Source organism: Protopterus annectens, chromosome 13.part0, assembly GCF_019279795.1.
Source record: "Protopterus annectens isolate FY-2018-M chromosome 13.part0, PAN1.0, whole genome shotgun sequence".
Taxonomy (NCBI): domain Eukaryota; kingdom Metazoa; phylum Chordata; order Ceratodontiformes; family Protopteridae; genus Protopterus; species Protopterus annectens.
The window spans coordinates 1192571813-1192595946 of record NC_056747.1 but is presented as its reverse complement, the minus strand read 5'-3'; the positions used below and the strand labels follow the sequence as shown (position 1 = coordinate 1192595946).

Here is a 24134-nt window from a genome sequence, read left to right as displayed (position 1 = left end):
TCGTAATCTCAGGAGCTGGCCGACCGGCACTTGCGAACTGCTTCTGCTTCGGGCACCGCGCGGCAAGAAAGACTGGAGAAAATGGCGTTGGCTGGTTCCTTTATACCCCTGTCGCACTGACGTCAGGGAAGAAGCGACGACGACCGACGCCAGACCTAGACTTTGGAATTCGGCCGACCGAGGACCCGCCTGACGGCAGGAGAACCCATCTGTTATGACTGCAGCTGTATGCACGATGAACATCAAAGGCAAATTATAATGCTTTGTGAAAGTGTGAACCGAAGACTATGTGGCAGCCTCTAAAATGTCTTTAGTAGGAACACCCCTTAAAAAGGCTGCAGAAGTAGAAGTTGCTTTTGTGGTGTGGGTCCTAACCCCTTGAGGAGGAACCTTGCCATGAAAGGAATAACCAAAAGCAATACAATGTGCAATCCACTTAGAAATGGTTGCTTAGAGATAGCTTTGTCCTGAGCTCCAGGGGCAAAACTGACCAATAACTGCACTGATTTCCGAAGGGACTGCATAGCAGAACAGCCTGAGGACTTGCCTTGTAAGTCCTCAGACTTACCTTTCAGCAAAAACTCATACTTTTCAAAAATAAATCATAGTTGTGCGAATACTCACCCTAGCATGTTCAAGAATGGTCAGAGTTGCTGTACTATTAATAAGATATGAGAATCAGCAACACGATGTGGTCTTCCAGACAGATCCAATAAAGAATTTTGCATACATCAAGATGCAAGACAATGTCCCCCTGTATGGTGAGATGCACTACTGCACGCTGGATAAGATGCATCAGAAATGCCATTTTCTATTCTTCTTTTGCTAGCAAACTTCATGGAAACCATGTCACATGGGTAAAAGAGCAGACTTTGTTATAGACTTTACAATGAAAGTTCCACTTGTATATACTGCCCTGCAATGCTACGCTTTTACATGGAAGACAAAAAAGGGCTGTCCTGAAGGAAAAGGTGGGTGAGGGGAATTGTACTGGGACAGTAACCCTACTCATACATGTACTGTTAGGGTGAGCTTCTTTATTTAGCCATTTGGTTTAGTGGGATACAGCACTGATACAAGTGCACCATTTTCAGGCTCAGCCTGGGGGTTACAAGCAGATTAAAAAAAAGGATACACGGTAGTATAAACAGTTAGTTATGTAGTAATTTACAATAACAGTAATACAATCAATATTAATTTACATTAACACAATCAAAAATACTAAAGCTGTTGTAGGATTAATCGGTTCTCAGGCTGCTTTACTGTGTTCTTCATAAGATTGTTGTTGCAGCAGTACTGGCAAAATGTGAAATTGACTCACACAGCTGCCACAAAAACTAGGGGAGGGATTTTTGCACCTGAAGTGCTTCCTGGAAGGATATCTTGAGGGACTACCATGCCAAATTCTGCTCTACCCCTAAACTGGATATCCATCTTGCAGAAAAAAATGAATAGATGATCAAGGTGATCACCGTACACATGCCATAGATCAAAAACCTGCCAGAAAAAAAAAAAAGGCTGCTGAGGTGGAGAAGCCCTAGTAAAACGTGCCTTCATGTTTTTCTGGAGTTCTTTTTTCCCTTCTGCCAGAGAACCAACAATCCTCATCAAGCCTTTCTCCAAACAGACATGTCCATTCACTCCCAGTGGACTAGGAATACTTGCCCAGCATTGAGGCAAGAGCTGTCCAGAGGGTACCATTATTCAGGCAACCACATGGGTGCTCTGTGACTTAACCAGCATCCTGACAATGTGGACATACATGTATTGCTTAACTTTATCCCTGAGCAGGGTGACCCTCTACCTGCATCACTGCAGAGGCCCACAATGTCTTCTCCTTGTAAGTGCACACTCCTGTCAGCTTACTTTAAAGGGTGCCATCAAAGGATAGCCTGATGAGCCAAAAGCCACCCACCCCCCTCAGTATGTACATTTGCATCCGTCCTACTCCAAGGGAATGCAGAAGTGGGCATTCTGCTCTACCCTGTTCTTCCATGCAGGAGAAGCATGCCCACCCTCTCATGTCAAGACTGTTAAATTTCCAAGCAGCTAACCAAACTCGGGTCCATCTAGGCTGTAGTTGAGACTTTTTCCTGTCTATGTCACCAGGAATGTTGCTTTTTCATAGCAGAAAGCAATACACTTTACCAACCACCTGGGGAGCGTCTGCAAAGGGTACAAACAACTGGTTCTTCTGCCTGATGGGGCATTATCCTACCCTAGCTGCAATGTAATTGTCTGTAGATGTTCAATAAATACAGGACCTTCTTCCTTCTGTACTGGGGTTTTGAGATGAATACTCATAACTGGATTAACTATTTAAGGAGCATCTCCCAAACTACTTTTAGCAGATAAAAGCAGGCCATATCCTTAGGCCAACTGTCATTATGGAAGAATGTAAACAGTTTAAGTCTTCCAGCTCCAGGATCCTTCTTGCAGATGTAACTTCCACTGAGAAGATGATCTTCCAGGAAAGAAAATGAAAATCACTGAGGCTGCTGGCTTGAACGGATTCAAGATCAGCTGCTCCATGATGAAATTCAGGTCCTAAGGGGCATCAGAGAGAAATTAGTCCCTTTAGGAACTGACTGACCAATAACTCCCCTGTCAGACATGACAGCAGTAGCAACCAGATATTGCTGAAATATGCACCTATATAGAGGAGAAAGACAGCCCTTAAAGGTCTGACAAATGGGAACAACAGAAGCCTCTGCATTCAATGGGTCCTTCTTTTTCTTGTACCAAATAAACTTTTTTTTCCAGTTTCACCTAGTACAATTTCCTTGTGTTAGACTTACACTGCGAACCTACCGACCATCAGAAAATCACTGCACCCTCCTCCCAACTAAATATACCAACTCCAAGATCGCACTACAGTGGGGAAAAGGACAAACCCCTGATGATGGCCCACTCCTTTTTTCTCCCCAGGGAAAAACTTCGCTGAAATGATCATTCGATGGATAAAGTTCAACGAAGTGGTATTCGATTTTTAGTTTGTTCGGCAAAACGATATAGACCCATTTTTAAGCCCCCTCGGTGAGCAAGTCCAATTCCTGTGGTAAGGAGAGTTCTTCTCTGGTTACTACACCATCTTGAATAAGTGCTACCTGCACCAAAACACACCTGTGAAGATCATACTGGGCTGTTCCCTGAGGAAGGCTGGGGGGGGGGGGGGGGGATACAAAAACTGGCTTCACCAATGGAAAGAAAAGGCATCCAATTCTCCAGGCCCTGCTGCAAAGGAGCCTTGTGCAGTAAATCAAAGAGCTGAAGGTAAAGTGGAAGACAACCAAGTCCACCTGGGGAAGATTCCCATTTGTTTGTCAGCTGCCAGAACACTCCATGACTTGCTCAGCCTCCATTCACGACACCCAGCACTGTCTCACTCAGGGTCATCAGCTAAACTATAACAATGTGAAGACAGACACACCATTCAGAGTCCAAATTGAACTGGGCTGTTAACTCACAAACCACCACTGTCATTTTGCAGTGTTCACAATCTCATGCCTTCCTGCTCATTTGTTATTACACATAAAAAAAATTAAATTTGAATGAGTTTGTGCTTCCCTACTTTCATTAGTTGATTTATACTTTGAAAAGTTTTTAAAGAAAGAATTTCTACCACCTATTAGGTGGGATATTCACAGTATGGTTTTTATTAGGTGCCTAAACTCTAGGGAATCTTAGATCTTCCACATAGAGAATGTCCTTATTATTTGTTTTTGGACCTAGTATATTGATGTACTGGGTTTGTGAGACTTCAAGGGACATCACGGACACTGACTGTTTTAGTATTCTTGACAATATGGATCCCCTGCCAAGAGTGGAAGGGTGGTCTGACGTCTGGCCAGTATACCAACGCCTTTAAGTTGCTTTAAGGTGTGCCTTACATCATACATATGCTCCCCACCTATACCATAGCAGCATAAAGTTGACATCCAGACGTACCATCCTCAGAATTTCTTTGCTGTCAGTCCAAAATTTATCTTGTGATTGGTCTGAATGCTCGCATCACTGCTGATTCACCAAGCCATTTTCAGAGAAGTGCCCCACTAGGATTTTTTGTTCTTATCTTTTATCCATTTGTTTGTTGCTTATGGGGTTTCAAGTCATCCAGAAAGAGTAAATGCTAGTGTGGGAGACAGATTCACTACAAAGACAGTCACTGCTTTTGTGCCAAAGACTCACCATAGTCGGCTTTCCTCTTTGGCCTTGTATTTAGAGAACCAAAATCTTAAGCTTTTACAGAAGGACACCATGGAGGGAACTCCCGGCTCTGAAAGTCAGCCATCCATGAAGAAAAAGACCAAGAAGTCTCGGTGAGATTCTTCTGCTGTACCTTCTCCACCGGAAACTTCTCTTGAGGTTAGTGAAAGCCCGGAGGATTGCCCAGCTCCTCTATTGGATTCCTCTGCCATAACCCCTTTGGAGGCCGGCATGGCTCTAACCTCGTGCACATCCCTGGAGGCCTTGCAAATATCCACTTCAGATGTTCAGGAGAGAACAGTGGCTGACTATTACAGAAGGGTCTAGGAGTGTTCCTCAGATATTGGTCAGAGTGAGTTCCAACTATGATTGTTGAATGTCGCCTGGCATCTGAGCCTTCCAAGTTTTACAGGGCAGACAACCCTCTGAAAAAGAAACTAAAAACAAAGCATGTTTCTCCTACTCTTAAGGACTCTCAGAGTGAATGGCAGAATTTCACTCAGCGTTTTTTAATGCCCTTATTGGCTTTAAAACATCCTCAATGAGTTTCTGTTCCTACCCCACCTTAGTCCTTGGCAAAGGAGGTAAGATCTCAGTACAATGAAATATCTTACAGTAACAAAATAAGTCTATACTAAATGAAAAAAAAATATGTACTGAAAATTCTAACACACCAGTTTAAGCAAATAAAGCCTGAAATATACAGATATTAATTAGACCGAAACAGATCAAGATGGTATTAAATTATTGTGACATGACATTGTCTTGAAGACAGCAACAGCATTCATAATAATCTCAATGGCAATTCATTAATATACACCTGTGAATACACTGAGTTTATTAACTGTTATCTGTGGAATACAGCACCAACTAGCAGGAACAGTACTACTGACACCCTTTACTCCTGCAACTGAAACAAAGTGGAAAGCCTTCCACAGTAAGGACACCTTGACTATGGAATCTAAGGAGTAGTTGCAGGACTCAACTGATAATCTGCAAGCTAGAGAGACAAAAGTGAATATGTAAAGGCTTGACAGTAAAACAATAATAGCAGGTAACCATCTAGCTTTTCAAAGTTATTTTTTTTTATTTTACTTATCTATACTTCTAATATTTTTTGAGACTGCATTTTCTTACACTAAGAAGCACTTATGTGGAATTATTTACTCTGGTTGCCTCAACTGTAACCCAGAGACAATTTGCCCTATATGGTAACTAAAATGCTTTAAGACATAATCTACACAAAACAACTCTATATACCTGACATTTTAAAGATGCTTTAGTTCATACCGTAGAGATAACCTTCCCTAACTTATATATAACAACTCCACAGAGCTAAACTAAAGATGCTTTGGGACAATTACCTTTAGCTGAATGAGCATGCCTTCACAACACACTCTTCCTGAGCACCACAGGTTGTAAATGTGTTCGTTCTCTTGGTTAAGCTTTCCTGTGCTCAAGGGTTCTTTACTTGTACCATCATCCCCTGAAACAGAAAAGATTCACTTTCACTACTGTAGCTGCACAGCAGGATGCAGAGTATCATGCTCAAAGTATTATCCTACTGGTCAAAAGTATGATATGTCAATGTGTACATAATAACAATAGTAATAAAAATAATAATACAAATATTTTCAAATTGCTTCTACAGATCTAATGTCATTATAAGATACACTGATAACAGGGGAACCATCACAATTTCATACTTACACATGATCAGGCCCTTTCTGCCTCTTTCCCTTAGCAACCTCAGATCACACCCTTGAACTGCTTACATCTAGTCTTTATCCTGACAAAATAGAAATCCCAGATATATTTGGGGTTGGGAAAAAAAAGAAAATAAAGGAGTACTTTCCAACATCACTGGGATTATCAACAGTACTGAGAAAAGGTCCCTCACTTCACATTTTGAGGACCTTTTCATACTTTATTTATTGATATTTGTTTATCAGCAAAGTCTGACTGGGTCACAAGAGCCCATTTTCATCGGAGGCCCTCAGAAAAAAAGCTCCTTTTAACAGAGAAAATAGTTTTTCAAAGACATTACATAAAAAACAGTTGCAAATTATACATTTCAAGAATAATCAACAATAGTGTAGAGCACAGAGATATAACAAAAATGTTATAAAGTGAACTTATTTATTTAAATTTACAGAGTTACTTTACAGTGTAACATGCACTTCCAAGACACTTGTAGTACATGGAGCACAATGATTACTCTCAAAAAATGACTAAATTATATCCTGGTTCAGTGGTGCTACAGCACAAGACCCAATCTTAAATAAATGTTATATATTCACCATAATTATGCATCCCTGTTATTCATTTTCTTTCTTCCTCAACAAATGGGGTCACGGATCTGACCTCGGATCTGGCTCGGCCACATTTCTTCCAGACTCTTGGATCCCACTCAAGCTCCTCTCTTTTGCCCATAATACTCTTAACTCCTGTATTACCTCAGACGAAGTTTGTTTCTCAATCCGTAAAAGGTTGACTACAACTCACAGAAGAAAGAAAAACAGAATAGCAGCTCAGACCGGAACAGTGGTGCCAATATTTCTATCAGATCACTCCCAGATGTAAAGGAGGGGGAAGGAGGGTGGGAAATTGAGGAAGAATGAAAATGAACACCACAGATACATAGTTAGTGAGTACCTATCTTTTACATTTGATATTATCACTTTCATTCATTCCTCAACGAATGTGACAAGAATCCCCAGTTATGATAACCTTGGGTGGTCCTCATGAAGGATATTACTGAGCACCACAGAACCAAAGGCAGCCTTGCTTTTGGAAATGAGGTCAAACTTGTAATGAGCAGTAAAAGTATGGGCACTGGACCAAGTGGTTGCAGCACAAATATCATCAATATAGGTTCTAGATCAGAAACCAGATGACGTAGCCACAGATAAAGTAACTTTAGCAACTGTTTTCCCCAATTTGTTATGGGCAAAGGAAATGAACAGTCAGGCTTCCTAAAATCCTTCATTCTATGAAGATAAAAACAAAGCTGTCTATATACACTCAAAAGGTGAAGCATGTACTCTTCTTTATTGGAAAAATTTGGAAGGAAGACAGGCAAGTTGATGTTATTTGGTAGAAAAGATGGATTGGTACATAAGGTGACTCTGTCTTTACAGAAAATCAAATAAGGCAGTTTTGAAGAGAGTGCTTGGAGTTCAGAAACTCACCTACCTGACGTTATAGCAACTAGAAAGATGGTCTTCCAATACAGAAATCTGAGATTAGACTTGGCTGAGGGCTCAAAGGAAGGTTGACCCAAGCTCTGTAACATTAATTGTAGGCTCCCATGGGGAAGCAGGGTCTTTAATCACTAGTCTAAATAAGAAGATATTTTAAAGAAGACGTTGCATAACCTGGATGAACCTAGAGGGAAAGCATCTCCAGTATGATAGTTTGAGATGGCTGCCAGATGGACTTTCATGGTTGAAAAACTAGCACCTCACTGAAAAACTGAAGCAATTAAATCAAAAACAGCAGAAACAGGGACAGTAAAGGGATCTAATTCTCGCTGATGCGCCCAATAAAAAATCTTTTCTATTTACTCTCATATATTTTTCTAGTTAAGGCTTTCTGGGAAGATAAAATCTGACAAACTGGGGAAGAAAGTCTGGGCTGTCTAGACATCAGTAGAAATGGAGAAACCATGCAGTTAACATGAAGCCTGGATCCTTGGCTGAGCCATCCATGTGGGATGAGATATCGGATCTGGATTGGGGTTCAGTGTCCAAGCAGAACACTGGAGGTGAGACCACAAAAAGGGGAACAAAACTTGCCAAAGCCAATAGGGGGCAATGAGGATAACCTTGCTCTTCAACCAAAGTGCTTTCTGAAGTAATTTGGGGATTAGAGATAAGGGAAGGTAAGCATACAGGAGACAGGAAGGCCAAACATGGACTACTGCATCTCTCAGTGACTCCCCTGAGGGAGGACTAGGGCAAAGAACCTGCTGTACTTGTTGCTGACGGAAGAAGCAAAGAGTTCGCAGCAAGGTTGACCCCAAAGATGGAAGATTCTCTCCGCCACCCTATGGTTGACCGAACACTCGTGAGGAGTCAGAATAGTTCTGTTGAGCTTGTCAGCTAGAACTTTGGATTTCCCCACAATGTGCAATGCAAGAAAGCAGCCAGAGGAAATCACCCACTGACACATTCTCACTGCCTCTTGCAAAAGAGGGTAGGACCTAATTCCCCCATGCCTGTTGATGTGCCAGACCACATGTTGTCCATTTGTAAAGCAATTGCTCCTACAAGCAGACAGCTCTGAAAGGCCTGCAACACAAAGGATTTCTCTCATCTCCAGGATGTTGATATGCAAGTTGATCTCTTCTGGGGACCATATGCCCTTCAACAGTCCATCCCAAGAAATACCCCACCCCAATTGGAAAACGTCCATGGTTACTGTGGCTGTAGGGAGTGGAAGTACAAAAGGACGTCCTTGACAAACTTCATTGGAATGAATCCACCAAAATAGTCTTTGCAAACCTAAGAAAGTTTTATAGGATGGTTCAGAGGCTGTTGAAGAACTGACTACTGAACTGAGAGTCCACTGAACAATCCGCATGTTGAAACGAGCAGTTGGTAGAAGGTAATCGACACAACCATTGACAATAAGGCTTGAAGCACTAAATTTGATGGGGGAGTAGGATGTGAAAGAATCTGACTGAGATGCAGTTGTTAAGGTTGCTGTGGCCATCCCTTGAGACTGGTTTCAGGCACAGAATCTTTTCCATTTTTCAGCATAAGATTTTCTAGCACTAGGCCTCCTTGCCTCTAAGATGGCATCCATCACAGGTTTGCTGAAGGATGGTAAGTTAGAACTTAAGTAATTAGCCAGGCTGCAAGGTTCAGTGTTGGAAGCTGAGGGTGCAGAATTTGGCTCTCCTGCTGAGACAGCAGGGATGGAGTATGAGGCAGGTGCCATGGAGATAACCGTGACACATTGCGCAGAAGGGGGTACCAGTGTTGGCGCGGCCAGTCTGGAGCAATCAAAATCATCCTTGGTTTGTCCTGTTTGACTTTTAGTACTAGTTTGGAGAGCAGAGGCAGTAGGGGAAGGCACAGACTGATAGGTTTTTCCAGCTGAAGGACAGAGCATCCACTTTCCCGGCTTGTTTGTGGAGAGTCCTTGTGCAAAATTTGATCAATTGGTAGTTCGGGGGGGGGGGGGGGCAAACACGTCTATATCCAGGCTCCCCCATTCGCTTGTCAACATGCTGAAAAACCTTGGTTCCAGTTTCCACTCATGTGGGTCCATAAGGTTTCTGCTTAGTCAGTCTGTCAGTGTATTTAACTTTCCTGGCAGGAATTGAGCTTGCAGGTGCACTTGGTAGCTCAAGGCTATGTTCCACAATGCCATGGCTAGTCTGTAGAGGGGGTAAGAATGTGTCCCCCCCCCCATTTATGTACCACATAACCGTGTTGTTGTCCGTCTTTACCATTAGTTGTCCTGGAAGAATGTAGTCCATGAAGGCTGTCAGAGCATTCTGTACAGCTAACATTTCTTTTTCATTGATACGCAGGTGCATTTGACTTGGGTTCCATTTGCCCTGAATGCACTTCCCTGCCAGGTGAGCCCCCCCCCCCCACCATGCATAGTCTGATGCATCTGTTAGGGTTTGAGTAGCAGGGGGTGGTGTGAAAGGTAGTCCCTTGTTTTGGTGGCAGGCCTCTGCCCACCAAAGGAAGTCTAGGCATAGGCAAGATAGGATAGGAATCATTGTTTCTAGGTTGTGAAAATGATGACTCCATAGGCTTTTAGATACCACTGTAGTTTCCTCATATGCAGTCTTGCATATGGAATTAGAAGAATGCAGGAGGCCATGAACCCCAAGGCTTGCAGGTATTTGTCTTGCAGACAGCAGGGTTTTTGTGGCCACTTGTTTGAAGTAGGTTGTCAAAGGAGTTTGCTTTTCTGGCGTGAGGTAAGCCATCTGGGAAGTTGTACTCAAGCTTGCTCCCAGGAATGTAATTTGTTGACAGGGTACCAGTTGTGGTTTATTTTCGTTTATGGTGTACCCCAGACAAGTTAGAACCCTTTTTACAAACGCCAGATGATTCAAAAGTATGTCCTGGCTTTCTGCCTGAATTAGACAATCGTCCAGATATAGGTATATTTGAATACTTCTTTGCCTGCAAAATGCAATCACTGGAGCTAGGCACTTTTTGAATACTCTGGGCGCAGTAGATAAGCCAAACAGCAGTGCAGAGAACTGATAGTGTGTGTAGCCTGCTTTGAAGCATAGGTATTTTCTGCAAGATTCCCTGATTGGGATGTGCAAGTATGCTTCTTTTAGATCTAGTGTTGCCAACCAGGCATCTTTGCCTAGCATAGGAAGTAGTTGGTGAAGAGTCAGCATCTTGAATTTTGGAATCTCCAGAAAAGTGTTTAGAGTAGACAGGTCCAGGATAGGACGCCATGAATCATCTTTTCTGGGTACCAGGAAAAGTCTTGAGTAGAAACCTTGTCCCTTTTCCTCTTCTGGTACCAGTTGAATAGCCCCCATGCATAAGAGAGAACGTACTTGTTTTTGGGCCTCTGCCCACTGATTTGGGGGCAGGTCTGGCCACCTGCTTGGTGTTGGCAATGTGTGGAAGTGAAATCTGTATCCCTGGGACACTATATTTAAAACCCATTTGTCCTGAGTGATGAGTTCCCAATTCTTTGCATGAAGATCAATCTTCCCCCCCGCAAAGGGGCAGTCAGCTGATAAGTGCTTGGAAATTTTAAAAGGAAGTCACTGAGACAGTTTACCATAGGGGGGAGTCTTATTATTCCCAGATTTGGAAGTGGAGACCCCCCACTGCTTAGTTCTGTGTGTCCCCTGGAACTGAAACCTGAGGTTTTTGTGGTGTCTGGGTTTGGCTTGAGAAGACCTGGAAGGGGCTGGAAAGGACCAGTTCTTAGAAGGCCAGTGTCTACTAAATCTAGGAAGCTGAACTTGTAAAAAATCTTTAACAGTTTGCATAGATTTAGCTTTATCTTCCATCTTTTTAAGAACTTCTTCAGTCTTGTTGTCAAACAGGCAGTCCTGATTTAAAGGAGCATCCAACAATTTAGCTTTAACATGATCAGGCAAAGATTGCTCCTTAAACCAAGCATGCCTTCTAAGCATAGACCCAAGTAACAGCAGCCCTGCAAGAGGCCTCTAAAGAATCAAAACCACATTGCAAAGTATGTTTTCCAACTTGTTCAGCAGAATGCATTAAATCCTGTAAGTCTTTATTTTCCACACAGTCAGGAATCAACATAATTTTCTGTTTAAGTAGTCCAATAACATGTTGCTGATATTTTAACATATGAAATTGGCAGTTTAAAGCTCTAATTGCCAAGGTTTCTGAAGTATAAACCTTTTTAACCCATCTATCCAACGCCCTGGAGTCTATCAGAAGGGGTAGGATTTTTAGCAGTAGAAGCCTTAATGCCCTTGGGCCCCTGCGAAATAGTCTCTGGATCTGCAATAGGATTTTTGAAAAGGAACTTATGGGACTCAAGAACCCTGTAGTATCTGTCTGATTTACTGGGAGCAGGAGGCAGGGAATCAGGAGCCAAACTGAATTCAGAGAAAGCATCATCAACAATATCTAGTACAGGAGGAATAGCCAAAGGCCTATGCTGAAGTAGGAGAAGGAAATCACTAAGCCTCTTTTTTGAATCAGAAAATTCGTGGCTTTCCCAGTGAAAATTCTCCCTCAGAGTATGTAAAGCTTCCCCAAAAGAAAAATCCTCAGGAGGGGAAGCAGAGGGAATGTAGTCCTCTGCATCAGAATCCTCATAAGTAGGTAAGGACAAATCCAGGTAATCAGAAGAGTCAGGAAAAAAACAGAATCCTGAAACAAAGATTCATAATCAAGCTCAGCCCTAGGCCTCAGAGGGTGGGGGTTGACTACCCCGGATTAGAGTTATTAGATCTTCAGCCATTTTTATCATTTTTTTGTTTAGGCATGTGGCCTGGGCGTCAGTTTTTTAGACATGGATAGAGATTTTGGCCTTATTAATGAAGGAGGAGTCGATTTAATATGCAAGTCCGTAGGCCTGAATACACCCTCAGAAGCCGGTGCCTGCATAGCAGCTCCGGACCCATCCAAGGTAGAGACACCCGTGGGTTCCATAGTTGAAGTATCTCGCGGCATACCGGACTACGAATGGGTCTCAGTAGAGGCCTGCGAATCAGAAGTATTGGGTATCAGGGACTGCAAAAGCGCCTCACTGAGTACTGGCAAACTGGCGACTGGCTTAGGAGAAGCATTTTCGGCAGTTTTGGACCTCGGCGGCCTGTCTTTATCTTTGCGTTTTTTTCAGAATTCCAGTAGTCGGATGGCTAACCGACGACATTTCTGGATAATTAAACCGAGAACTGAAATATTTAGAGGCAAAAATATACCGACGATGGATAGTGCGCTGAATAAATAAAGCACAAAACCGACAGCAAGGTATGTCGTGGTCAGGGCCTAGGCAAGGAATACAGTACGAATGAAAATCTTTATGAGGTATTTGCTTTCCACAAGTAATGCAATTATTAACTTTTACGGACATCGGAAAGGAGCAAAAAAAAGTTTGCCCAACGGGGTACTTAGCTTTAAGTTGAAGACTTCGGTTCTGAAGCTCGAAAACGAAAATTTCAGAAGTCGGCCAACCGGCACTTGCGAACTGCTTCTGCTTTGGGCACCGCACAGCAAGAAAGACTGATGTAATGGCATCGGCTGCATGTCTTATACCCCCTGACGACCTGACGTCATGGAAGAAGGGACAGCAACCGATGCAAGACCCAAGACTTTGTTAATCAGGACGACTGAGGGCAAGCTGCAAGCAGATTACCCAAATGTAATGACTGCAAAGGGAAACTCGAAGAACATCTGACTTAAGTGTGCTCCCCAGACTACTTCTGATGCATCTATATTCAGGTTGACCTGCGGGGTAAAACTGAAGGGAAGACCCGGGATGATGGAGCAAGTCCTGCCCCACCATGCAAATTCCTTAACACATGGGATCAATTTGATATTGGCTGAGAGGGGGGAAGTGAGTGTTGGCACCACACATTTTTGAGGTATCACTGGAGTGTCCTCTTGTGAAGCCTGGCCACGGGTATCATGAGGATGCAACAGACCATACAACCCAGCGTCCTGAGGTACTCTCTGGCTGTGAAGAAATCTCTGACCATGATTCTTTGGAAGTACAGAGTCAAGAATGAGACTTTCTGGAGGCAAGAAAGCATTTTGAAGTAGAGTCCAGCTGAGCCCCTAGAAACACAATTCTGGATGAGGGGGTCTGCATGGGATTTCTGTGCATTTACAGTGTACCCCACAGAGGTTAAGAAGTTCTGGGTGAATAGCAAGTCTGACTTGAGTTTTGTCAGGCTTGCAGCCTGGATCAGGCAGTCATTTTGATAGGGGCAGATCTGAACTCTTTTGGTTCTGCAGAAGGCAATCAGAGGAGCTAAACTCTTTTTGAAGACCCTGGGAGCAGTAGACAAGCGAAAGGCAAAGCACAGAATTGACAGTGTCCAGTACCTGCTCTGAAGCGTAAGAAGCTTTTGTGTGATTCCTCTAGGGTGGATGTGCAGGTATGAGTCTTAAAATTATGGTAACCATGAAGGCATTTGGAGACATCAAGCGCAAGAGTTTTTGAAGGGTCAGCATCTTGAATTTTGGAATCTGTAGGAATTGGTTGAGTGCAGGCAGGTCCAGTATATGCTGCCATATACCTTCCTTCCTGGGGACCAGGAAGAGTCTGCATTGCATAACATCTCTATTTGGGTCAAAGTCTCTGTTTTTTGGTTTGGGGATGTCTGGGAATCATGAGGGTTTTAATGCCCCTTTGAATTTGAGCTTGTAGCCCTTTGATATAATGTTAAACACTCACTGGTCTGTAGTATTGAGGGCCCAATTCTTTATGAAAAGTGATAGCCCTCCAACAAGCCTGGGAAAGGGAGGGAGGAGTACCACAGAAGAGACATGGTTGTTCCCTGCCAGGGGCCTGTGGTCTACTCCATGACCTAGAGGTTTTTGCAAGCCATTGTCCAGGCCTTTCGTTTTGCCAATGGCTCCTTTCCCAACCAATGCTTAGAAGGGTAACTTTGAATGAAACATGGGGGGGGGGGGGGGTTGTACTTGCAGAAAGTCCTTAACACTCTGTGTGGATTTGGTTTTGTCCTCCATTTTCTTGGTTACAACCTCTCCTTTGGGACAAAAGAGAAAATCTTTGTCCAAAGGGGCATCCACGGGGTTAGATCTGGCATGCTTTGGGAGGGACTGCTCTCTCAGTCAAACATGTCTGATGACAGAGCCTGCAGCTGCATCCATGCTGGAAGCTTTCATAGCATCATATCCACAGTGCAAGGAGTGCCTACCAACCTGGGAGCTGAAATTAAAAAGGTTCAGCAACTCTTTGGAAAGACTCTTGTTCTCTACTTGTCATAAGTTTCTGTTTCATCTGATCCAGGAAGATTTCCTGATATTTAATCATGTGGAACTGGCAATTTAAGGCACCCACAGACAGGGTAGTAGAAATGTAAACCTTTTTGCCAAATCTGTCTAGGGCTCTACTTTTTTTTATCTGCGGGCAAGGGATTTCTGGAGGAGCTAGCTTTTGCTCCTTTAGGGTCAGGGGTCACAACCTCTAGATCAGCTACAGGATTCTTGAAAAGGTGTATGTGTGAATCCAGAAACCTATAAAACCTATCTGGCTTCCTAAGAACAGGAGGGAGGGAGGGAATCTGGCTTCAAAGAAGAGTCATGGAAAACATCATCCACTACCTCTAAAACAGGAGCTATGAAGGGGGGGGGGGGTTTATGTTCGGGGAGGTTTAGAAATTCACTTATCCTTTTTTTGGACTGAGGGTAATCCTGGGCTTCCCAATGGAAGTGCTCCCTGAAGGTGTGCAGGGTTTCCACGAAGTAGATGTCCTCAGGAGTGAAAGCAGAAGCCAGGTTCTCCTCTGAAGACTCTTCAAAGGAGGCCATGGAGGGTCAGAATCTTTACTCCCCTTGGATGAGTGGGCTAGCTACTTATTGACACATGCCTCCACCCAGTTCCTCTAGTGCCTAATACCTCTAACTGAAGACAGGTCACCTGAAGCACAATCTGGGATTTATCCTTCTATACCACAGGACTGGGCAATTTTCTCCTTCTTCATATATACATGTATGCATGTATATATATATATATATATATATATATATATATATATATATATATATATAGAGAGATATATCTATATACATAGATATCTCTCTCTCTCTCTATATATATATATATATATATATATATATATATATATATATATATATATATATATATATATATATATATATATATATATATATATATATATACACACACACACACACACATCTATATATATATCTATATATATATATATATATATATATATATAGATAGATAGATATACATACACACACACACACACACACACACACACACACACACACACACACACACACACACACACACACACACACACACCCCTTGGTAGCCCATTAAAAGTCGGAAGAAACTGATGTATACGAATGAATCAGGATTTATTTGCAACCCTTTGGGATGCATCTCAATAAACACAGTGTCACTGAGGCAGTGAGGAATTCCAACATTTCAAACATCTACTGTTACAGTTAAGTAGGGGTTAACACAACTGTACTTTTCAACCTTTATTTTTCTACATTTTCTGTATTTAGATTAGTAAAGGTCACTGTCAGTTTGTATACATGTACGTTCGTATGTATGCATATATGTTCATTTTTCAAAACACAGAGGATAAATGACAGCATTTTGACCTGGTCATTACTAACATGGGTGACTGTTGCTCTACACCAATAGTCAACTCCTCCCTGGTTATATCAGACCACAAACTAATCACCTTGGAAATCCACATCCCTCCCACCCCCATCCCCGCAAAGGTAATTGCCATGAAAATCTTTGCCAACGCTAACTTTGGGCTCCTAAAAACAGAGGTGGCTAACTTCACGGCATCCATGCAAATGGAGAATAGTTGCATGACCACGGAATCATACAACAATGCACTGTACGAACATGTACACAAATGTATGGATCTCGTCATACGCAATAGAGAGTACAGTTGTGTACACTTACCATAAATGTAGATGTTTGAGTGTATTTACTGTTGCAGTCATCAGATTTGGGTTATCCCTGCCAGAGTAGCCCTAGGCCGGCCCGAATACCAGAGACTTAGTATTTCTGCATCGGTTGCTGTCGCTTGAAGACTGACATCAGGTCGTCAGTAGTATAAAGTAAGACAGCCAACACCATTACATCAGTTTTTCTTGCCCTAACCTGTTAGGAGCTTGCAAAGTAGGAGGCCAGGTTCTGGTGGAAGTACCCTACCAGTGGAAAATAAATACCAATATGTCCCTTGTAAGGAAATGACAACAGGACAGAAAAGTAATAAAAGGAGAAAGAGAATAAAGGGGGATGGAGGGTGGGAAACCAGGACTGCAACAGTGAATAAACTCTAACATCTACATTTATGGTAAGTGTACACAACTGTACTATGTTCTTCGTGTTTCACTGTTGCAGTCATCACATTTGGGTAGATTCCCAAAGCTGAGGAAGAGGGTGGAGGCAGTCAAGGAACTTAGGGGCTGGCTAGGATGCCCAGCAAGACTGTAGATGCAAACCCTGCCCTGGATATGGAAAAGAGAGGCAGGTGGTAATGCTTGGTAGAAGTGTGAACAGATGTCCAGGTGGCTGCCTCAATGATGTCCCCTAGTGGGACTCCTCTGAGGAAAGCTGCAGAGGTGGAGGCTGCTCTGGTGGAGTGTGTCTTGACCCTCTTGGTGGCAGGCTTTCCATGATGTTTGTAGTAGAAATGGATGCAGTGTGCTATCCATTTGGAAATGGCTTGCTTGGTGATCGCTTTGCCTTCTGCCCCTGTACCAAAGCTAACCAGCAATTGATCAAACTTTCTGAAGGATTTAGTCCTGTCCAGATAGGATCTGAGCTGTCTGTGCACATCTAGAGAGTGAAGAATCCTTTCACCCTTGTTCTGGGGAATAGGAAAAAAGGTGGGCAAAATGAATGGACTGGTTGAGAGCCACACTGGATACCACCTTGGGCATGAAGTATGGGTTAGTTCTGAAGGATACCCTCTCGGCATGGAAGATGATGAAGGGTTTCACAGCCATGAGTGTTTGCAGCTCAGAGACTCTTCTGACTGAAGTGATGGTCAGAAGGAATGCGGTCTTCCAGGAAAGAAATTTTAGCTCTGCAGAATAAGCTGGTTCGAAAGGGGGCAGGGTGAGCTTTTCCAAGACAAACTAAAGGTCCTAAGCTGGTGTTGGTGCCCTTCTTGGGGGCCTCAAGTTGCTAGCCCCTCTGAGGAACTGTTTGATCAAAGGGTGAGAGAAAAGGGGCTGCTCAGTGGGAAAGTGAACAAAAATGGCAGAGGCATGATTTTTTTATAGAGGAGAAAGAGAGACCACTATGTAGTAGATCAGCTAAGTAATCCAGGATGAGAGGGATGGAGGGCTGTGCCTTACTGGCTTCCCTTAACCTGGATCCAGGTGCAGAACCTTTTCCATTTATCTGCACAGGACTTTCAACATCCAGAACCTGTTTACTGAGGATGGCAGATTGGCTCGATGTTAGGGAATAAGTCAAGCTGCCAAATTGAGTGTCTGCAATTGGAGATGCATGAGTTCCCGTTCCCACTGGGTCAGGAGGTTTGGGATCTGAGGAAGATGCCATGGAAGCAGCGGGGACAGGCTGCACAGCAAGGGGAGCCAGTGTTGTCAGGGCCAGTCTGGAGCTATAAGAATGGTCCTTGGTTTTTCCATCCTCATTTTGAGCAGTACCCTGGGGACGAGAGGTAGGGGAGGAAAGGCCTAGACCAATAGATTGACCCAGGGGAAGGACAGGGCATCCATTTTCCAATCCATGCAATGATGCTCCCTGTTGCAGAATTTGCTGAGCTGACAGTTGGTGTGAGAGGCAAAGAGGTCGACCTTCGGGGTTCCCCATTTCTGTGTTATTAGGGTGAAGGTACTCCTGTTGAGTTGCCACTCGTGTGGGTCCAGAAGATTCCTGCATAACTGGTCTACCAGAGAGTTGAGAGAGCCTGGTAGGAACTGTGCTAACAGGTGTAGTTGCATGGAAGAGGCTAAGCTGTGTGCCAAAGGGTCATGGCCAGCCTGTATAGAGGGTAGGAGCGAGTCCTTCCCTGCTTGTTGATGTACCACATTACAGTGGTGGTTGTCTGTTTTGATCAGGAGAACCCCTGGAGATAGAAGGGATTTGAAAGCTATTAAGGTGTGCTACACAGCCATCATCTCTTTTTGATTGATATGCAGAGGGATTTGCTGTGGGCTCCATTAGCCCTATATGCACTTGCTGTCCAGGTGTGCCCCCCAAGCGTAATCTGATGCATCTGTGGTAAGGGTCTGGCCATGGGGAGGGGGCGGGGGGTGGAGAGAAAGCAAGTCCCTTGTTGTGGGAGCATGCCGTTGCACATCAAAGGAAATCTCTTCTGAGGCAAAGAATTATAGGTAGGATAGCTTCCAGGTCTTGAGAGTGTTGACACCAAAGGCTCTTTAGGTACCACTGAATTTTCCTCATATGCAGTCTGACATATGGAATGAGTAGTATGCAAGATGCTATGAACCCCAGAGCTTGCAGATAGCTGGGGCCTGGTAGCTAGTTGAGAGAAGTAGGCTGTCAGGAAACTTTGTTTCTCTGGTGTAAGGTATGCCATCTGGGATGCTGTGTCCAGACTTGCTCCCAGGAAGATACTCCTTTGGTTGGGAACCTGTTTGGATTTCTTTCATTGATTGTGTACCATAGGGGGGTTAGTAGGGTCTTTACAAAGGCCAGGTGCTTGAGCAGCTGTTCCTGGCTGTCTGCCGGAATAAGGTTGTCTAAGTATGGGTAAATTTGAATATTTCTTTGTCTGCAAAATGCAATGGCCGGAGCCAGACATTTTGTAAAAACTCTGGGAGCAGTAGATAAACCAAAGGGAAGCACAGAGAACTTAAGTGTTGAGATCCTACCCTGAAGCTGAGAAATTTCCTGCATGATTCCCTGACAGGAATGTGGAGGTAGGCCTTTTTTAGATCTAGGGTGGCTAGCCAAGCGTCCTTGGAAAGCATGGGTAGCAGCTGCTGGAGGGTGAGCATTCTGAATTTTAGGATCACCAGCAAGGTGTTTAGAATGGATAGAGGATGGGGCGGCATTGTACCCTCTTTTCTGGGCACCAGAAAAAGTCTAGAGTAGAAGCCTTGGCCTATCTGTTCTGCAGGAACGTGCTCTACTGCCCTCATAGAGAGCAGGGAAAAGATTTACTTTTGTGGCTCTGCTCACTGTTTCGATGGTAGATCTGGGAAGTCATTTGTGGTTGGAAGGATGTGGAAGAAAAATTTGCATCCCTGAGACACAATATTCAGAACCCATTGGTCTTTGGTAATGGCAGCCCAGGTGCTTGAGTGAAAGGAAAGTTTTCCTCCTAGGGGTAGGTGAAGGTGGACAGAGGGAGGGGGTGATGGAGGGGAGTCATTGTGAGTTCTTACCATAACAGGGTGGCTTAGAACTCCCTGGTTTTGAAGTGGAGGTAGTCCACTGCTTAGATCTCTGCATTCCCTGGGGCTGCTGTCTGGGGGGGGGGGTCTGTTTCCATGGGGCCTAGGCTGGGCTGGTTTAATAGAAGCAGGAAAGGACCAGTGTTTGGATGGATGATGCCTGTTAAACCTAGGTGGCTGGACCTGCAAGAACTTCTTAACTGTTTGCATAGATTTTGCTTTTTCTTCCATCTTTAAGATCTCTTCTGCTTTAGTGCCAAACAAGTTATCTTTGTGCAAGCGGACATCCAACAATTTAGATTTGAATGATCTGGTAGGGGTTGTTCTTCAAGCCATGCATGCCTTCTAATGACAGAACCAGTGACTGCTGCCCTGCAAGAAGCTTCTAGGGCATCAAAGCCACAGTGCAAGGTGTGTTTAGTTACTTGATTTACAAGAGTCAATGCATTCTGCAAGTCTTTAGATTCTGCCCAAGCAAGAAGGGAAGACATTTTTTGTTTAAGGAGTTCCAAGGTATGTAGCTGAAATTTCAGCATATGGAAATGACAATTTAGTGCCCTGACAGCTAGAGTAGCTGAGGTATATACTTTTTTACCCCATCTGTCCAATGCTCGGAATCCCTGTCTGAGGGGGTGGGATTCTTAGCAGAGGTTGCTTTAATCCCTTTTGGTCCTTGAGAAATCAGGGTCAGCTGTTGAATTTTTGAAAAGATATTTCTGTGAATCAGGGACTCCATAGTACCTGTCTGGTTTTCTGGGAGCGGGAGGTAAGGCATCAGAAGTCAAACTGGATTCAAGGAAATCATCCTCCACAACATCCTGGACTGGGGGGATGGCCAAGGGTTTGTGATGTGGAAGATCTAAGAATTCCCTGATTCTCTTTTTAGACTGAGGGTAGTCCTGACTCTCCCATTAGAAATGCTTTCTTAAAGTATGCAGGGGTTCCCCAAAGGAAAAAATCTTCTGGGGGAGAGGCTAAAGGAATGGAATCCTCTACATCAGAATCCTCATAAGTGGAGGGGGTTGCATGTCTTCCTACTCAGATACATCAGGTTCATCTGACTCTTGTTCAGACAAAACTACAGGGGACAGATCTCTTTTCCTTTTGGAGGAGGTAGCTTGGCTTCTCCTGATCAGCATGATAAGGTCTTCCGCCATTTTAAGCATTTTAGACTGAGGCAAAAAAGCAGGCACCTGAGAGTGGATAGTCGGTTTCTTGGGTGCGGTTCGTAACCTGGGCTTAAGAAAATCAGTCGTTTTTGAAAAAACTCGGTTTGTGTCAAGATTCGGTAGTGCGAAGGACTTCCTCAGAAGCCGGTACCTACTCAGCGGCTCTGGACCCATCCAAGGTAGAGACAACCACAGAATCCTTAGTTGAAGAAGAGTTTTGCGGCATACCGGACTCTGAAAGGGTCTTGGTAGCGGCCTGCGAGTCAACTGAAGCGGGCATCAGGGGCTGCAAAAGCGCATCACTGAGGACCAGAGAACTGACGACTAGCTTAAGGGAAGCGTTGTTGGTAGGTTTGGACCAGTGGGGTCTGTCTTTGTCTTTATCGTTACTTTTTTTGGAAGATCTGCTGTCGGATGGCTTATCGAAGCCATATCGGAATTCGAGGACTGTAAGCAAAAATATCTGGCTACAATAAGGGCCAGACAATGGACAGTTCTGGCATTGAACAAAGCACAGAAGTGGCAAGGCTGATGTCATGGTCTGAGCCTAAACAAGTGACTCAGTAAGAGTGGAAGTCTCGGTGTGGTATTTACTTACCAGAGGCGAGACAATTATTAACTTTTTATGACATCGGTTAGTGCAAGAAAAAAGGATCCCCAACAGGGTACTTAGCTTTAGAAGACTTCAACTTCAATTCGGTAGATGAAAACTCAGGTAGCGGCCGACCGGCACTCGTGTGAACTGCTTCTGCTTCGGGCTCCACGGCAAGAAAGACTGATGTAAAGGCATCATCTGCCTTACTTTATACTACTGACGACCTGACTCAGTCTCCAAGTAGCAACCGACACAGAAATACCAAGTCTCTGGTATTCGGGCCGGCCGAGGGATACCCTGGCAGGGATAACCCAAATGTGATGACTGCAACAGTGAAACATGAAGAAAGTACAGTCTTGTACCTACCATAAATGTAGATGTCCGAACTGGATAGCATCTGCAGTCATAACAACTGGGTTGTCCTGTCGTCAGGCAGCCCTTCAGTCGGCCGGATTCCAAAGTCCGGGTCCGGCTTCGGCTGGTGTCGCACTTCACCCGACGTCATCTCTGTTGGTCTTCGGGTATAAAAGCATCAGCCGACGCCATTTTCCTTAGTGTTTCTTGCCCCAGATGCCAGTAGCCCTCTTGAAGGCTAAAATTTGGATAGATGCCAATGTTTCCAAAAAGATAGAGGTAAACACAAAAATAAGCATGTATGTACATATATACAAACAAATACACCATAAAAGACTCCCCCCCACCAGCTAGCTATTATGAGGGTAAACACCCTAGGAGTACCACAGAGGGGAAGGAGGGAGGGTAATCCTGACTGCAGATGCTATCCAGTTCGGACATCTACATTTATGGTAGGTACAAAACTGTACTATGTCCTTCATGGATGCATCTGCAGTCATAACAACTGGGTAGAATACCATAGCCAACTAGGGGAGGAGGATAAAAGTAGATTATGGTGTGTTTAGGATCCCTTGCAGTACAGCAGTGGCAAACCCTGCTCGGGATCTGGAATATAGAGGCAAATTATAATGCTTGGCAAATGTATGCACGGAGGTCCAAGTAGCTGCCTCAATGTCTTTGGTTGCCACTCCTCGTAAGAAGGCTGTGGTAGTGGCTGTTGCCCTTGTAGAATGAGGTCTTATGTTCTGTGGAATTGATTTTCCATGGAAGGAGTAACAGAATCGTATGCAATTTCCTATCCATTTGGAGATTGTCTGTTTGGAAATAGCTTTTCCTTCCCTTCCTGTTGCATAGGCTACAAAAAGTTGGTCAGTCTTTCTGCTATTTTTGTTCTGTCCAAGTAGTAGCGTAGCTGTCTATGTACATCCAAGGTATGCAGTATTCTTTCCCTGTTTTGTGGGTTGGGAAAGAAGGTAGGTAGGTGGATTGCCTGGTTTAAAGACACTCTGGATACCACCTTAGGCATAAATGTAGGATTAGTCCTCATGGACACTCTATCTTGGTGGAAGATTAGGAAGGGTTGCACTGCCATTAAGGCCTGTAGTTCTGAAACCCTCCTTGCTGAAGTAATTGCCAGTAGGAAAGCAGTTTTCCATGACAGGTGTTGTAGGTCTGCTGTTGCTGCTGGTTCAAAGGGTGATAGTGTCAACTTTTCTAGCACAAAGTTTAAGTCCCAAGCTGGTAATGGTGGTTTCCTTGGAGGTTTTACATTCTTGATTCCTCTGAGGAACTGCCTGAGCAAAGGGTGCGAAAAAACAGGTGGATCAAAGCTGTATTCTGCTGAAATAGCTGATGCATGTATCTTGATGGAGGAGTAGAACAGGCCTGAATGAAGAAGTTCGGCCAGATACTCCAGAATGTTAGGCATATCTATGTTTGACACATCTTTTCCTCTTTCCGTACTCCAGATGACAAACCTTTTCCATTTTCCAGCATAGTTCCTTCTTGTTGAAGGTCTGCGTGCTTCAAGAATAATGTCTTTAACTCTTTGGGAAAGTTCTGGATTAGCTGCTGCTATGTGATGTTCCATGCAGTCAGTTGCAACGTTTTTAGGTTTGGATGTATGATGCTGTAGTTGTTCTGAGTTAACATCTAAGGCATCAGGGGTATTGGCCACATATTGTTCCGAGACAAGCTCCTCAGCAGTGGGTACCAGTGTTGTCTTGGCCAGTTTGGAGCTATCAGGATTATCCTTGGACGTTCTTCCTTGATTTTTAGTAGTACTTTGTGTATCAAGGAAAGAGGTGGGAATGCATATGCTGTTAGGCCTTTCCAGCTGAAGGAGAGCGAATCCACTTTCCATGCTAGTGGGTGGAATGTCCTTGTGCAGAATTTTTTGAGCTGGTGATTGAGAGGTGATGCGAATAGATCTATCTGAGGCATTCCCCATTTCTTTGAGATGGTCTTGAAGATGTCCGGGTGCAGCTTCCATTCGTGGGCATCGGATGTGGTTCTGCTTAATATGTCTGCTAGAGTATTTTCTTTTCCGGTACAAATATTGCCTGTAACTGGATGTTGTAGCTGAGTGCCAGGGTCCACAGCTCCAAAGTCATTCTGCATAGGGGTATGAATGAGTGCCTCCCTGTTTGTTGATGTACCACATGACTGTGGTGTTGTCTGTCCTTATCAACTGGCCCTCTTGGAGAAATGGTTTGAACTTTTGGATTGCCAGTTTTACTGCCA

General features: G+C 43.9%; 1 protein-coding gene across 2 annotated transcripts in view; it reads right to left on the bottom strand.

Annotated features, from left to right (window-relative positions):
* Positions 1–24134, bottom strand: part of CCDC47 (coiled-coil domain containing 47) — a 1413375-nt gene that overhangs the window by 1158815 nt on the left and 230426 nt on the right. For both annotated transcript variants that reach the window (XM_044055193.1, XM_044055194.1), the window contains exon 5: positions 5571–5692. In XM_044055193.1, coding sequence (XP_043911128.1) covers positions 5571–5692 — 122 coding nt within the window. The remainder of the gene's footprint in view (positions 1–5570; positions 5693–24134) is intronic.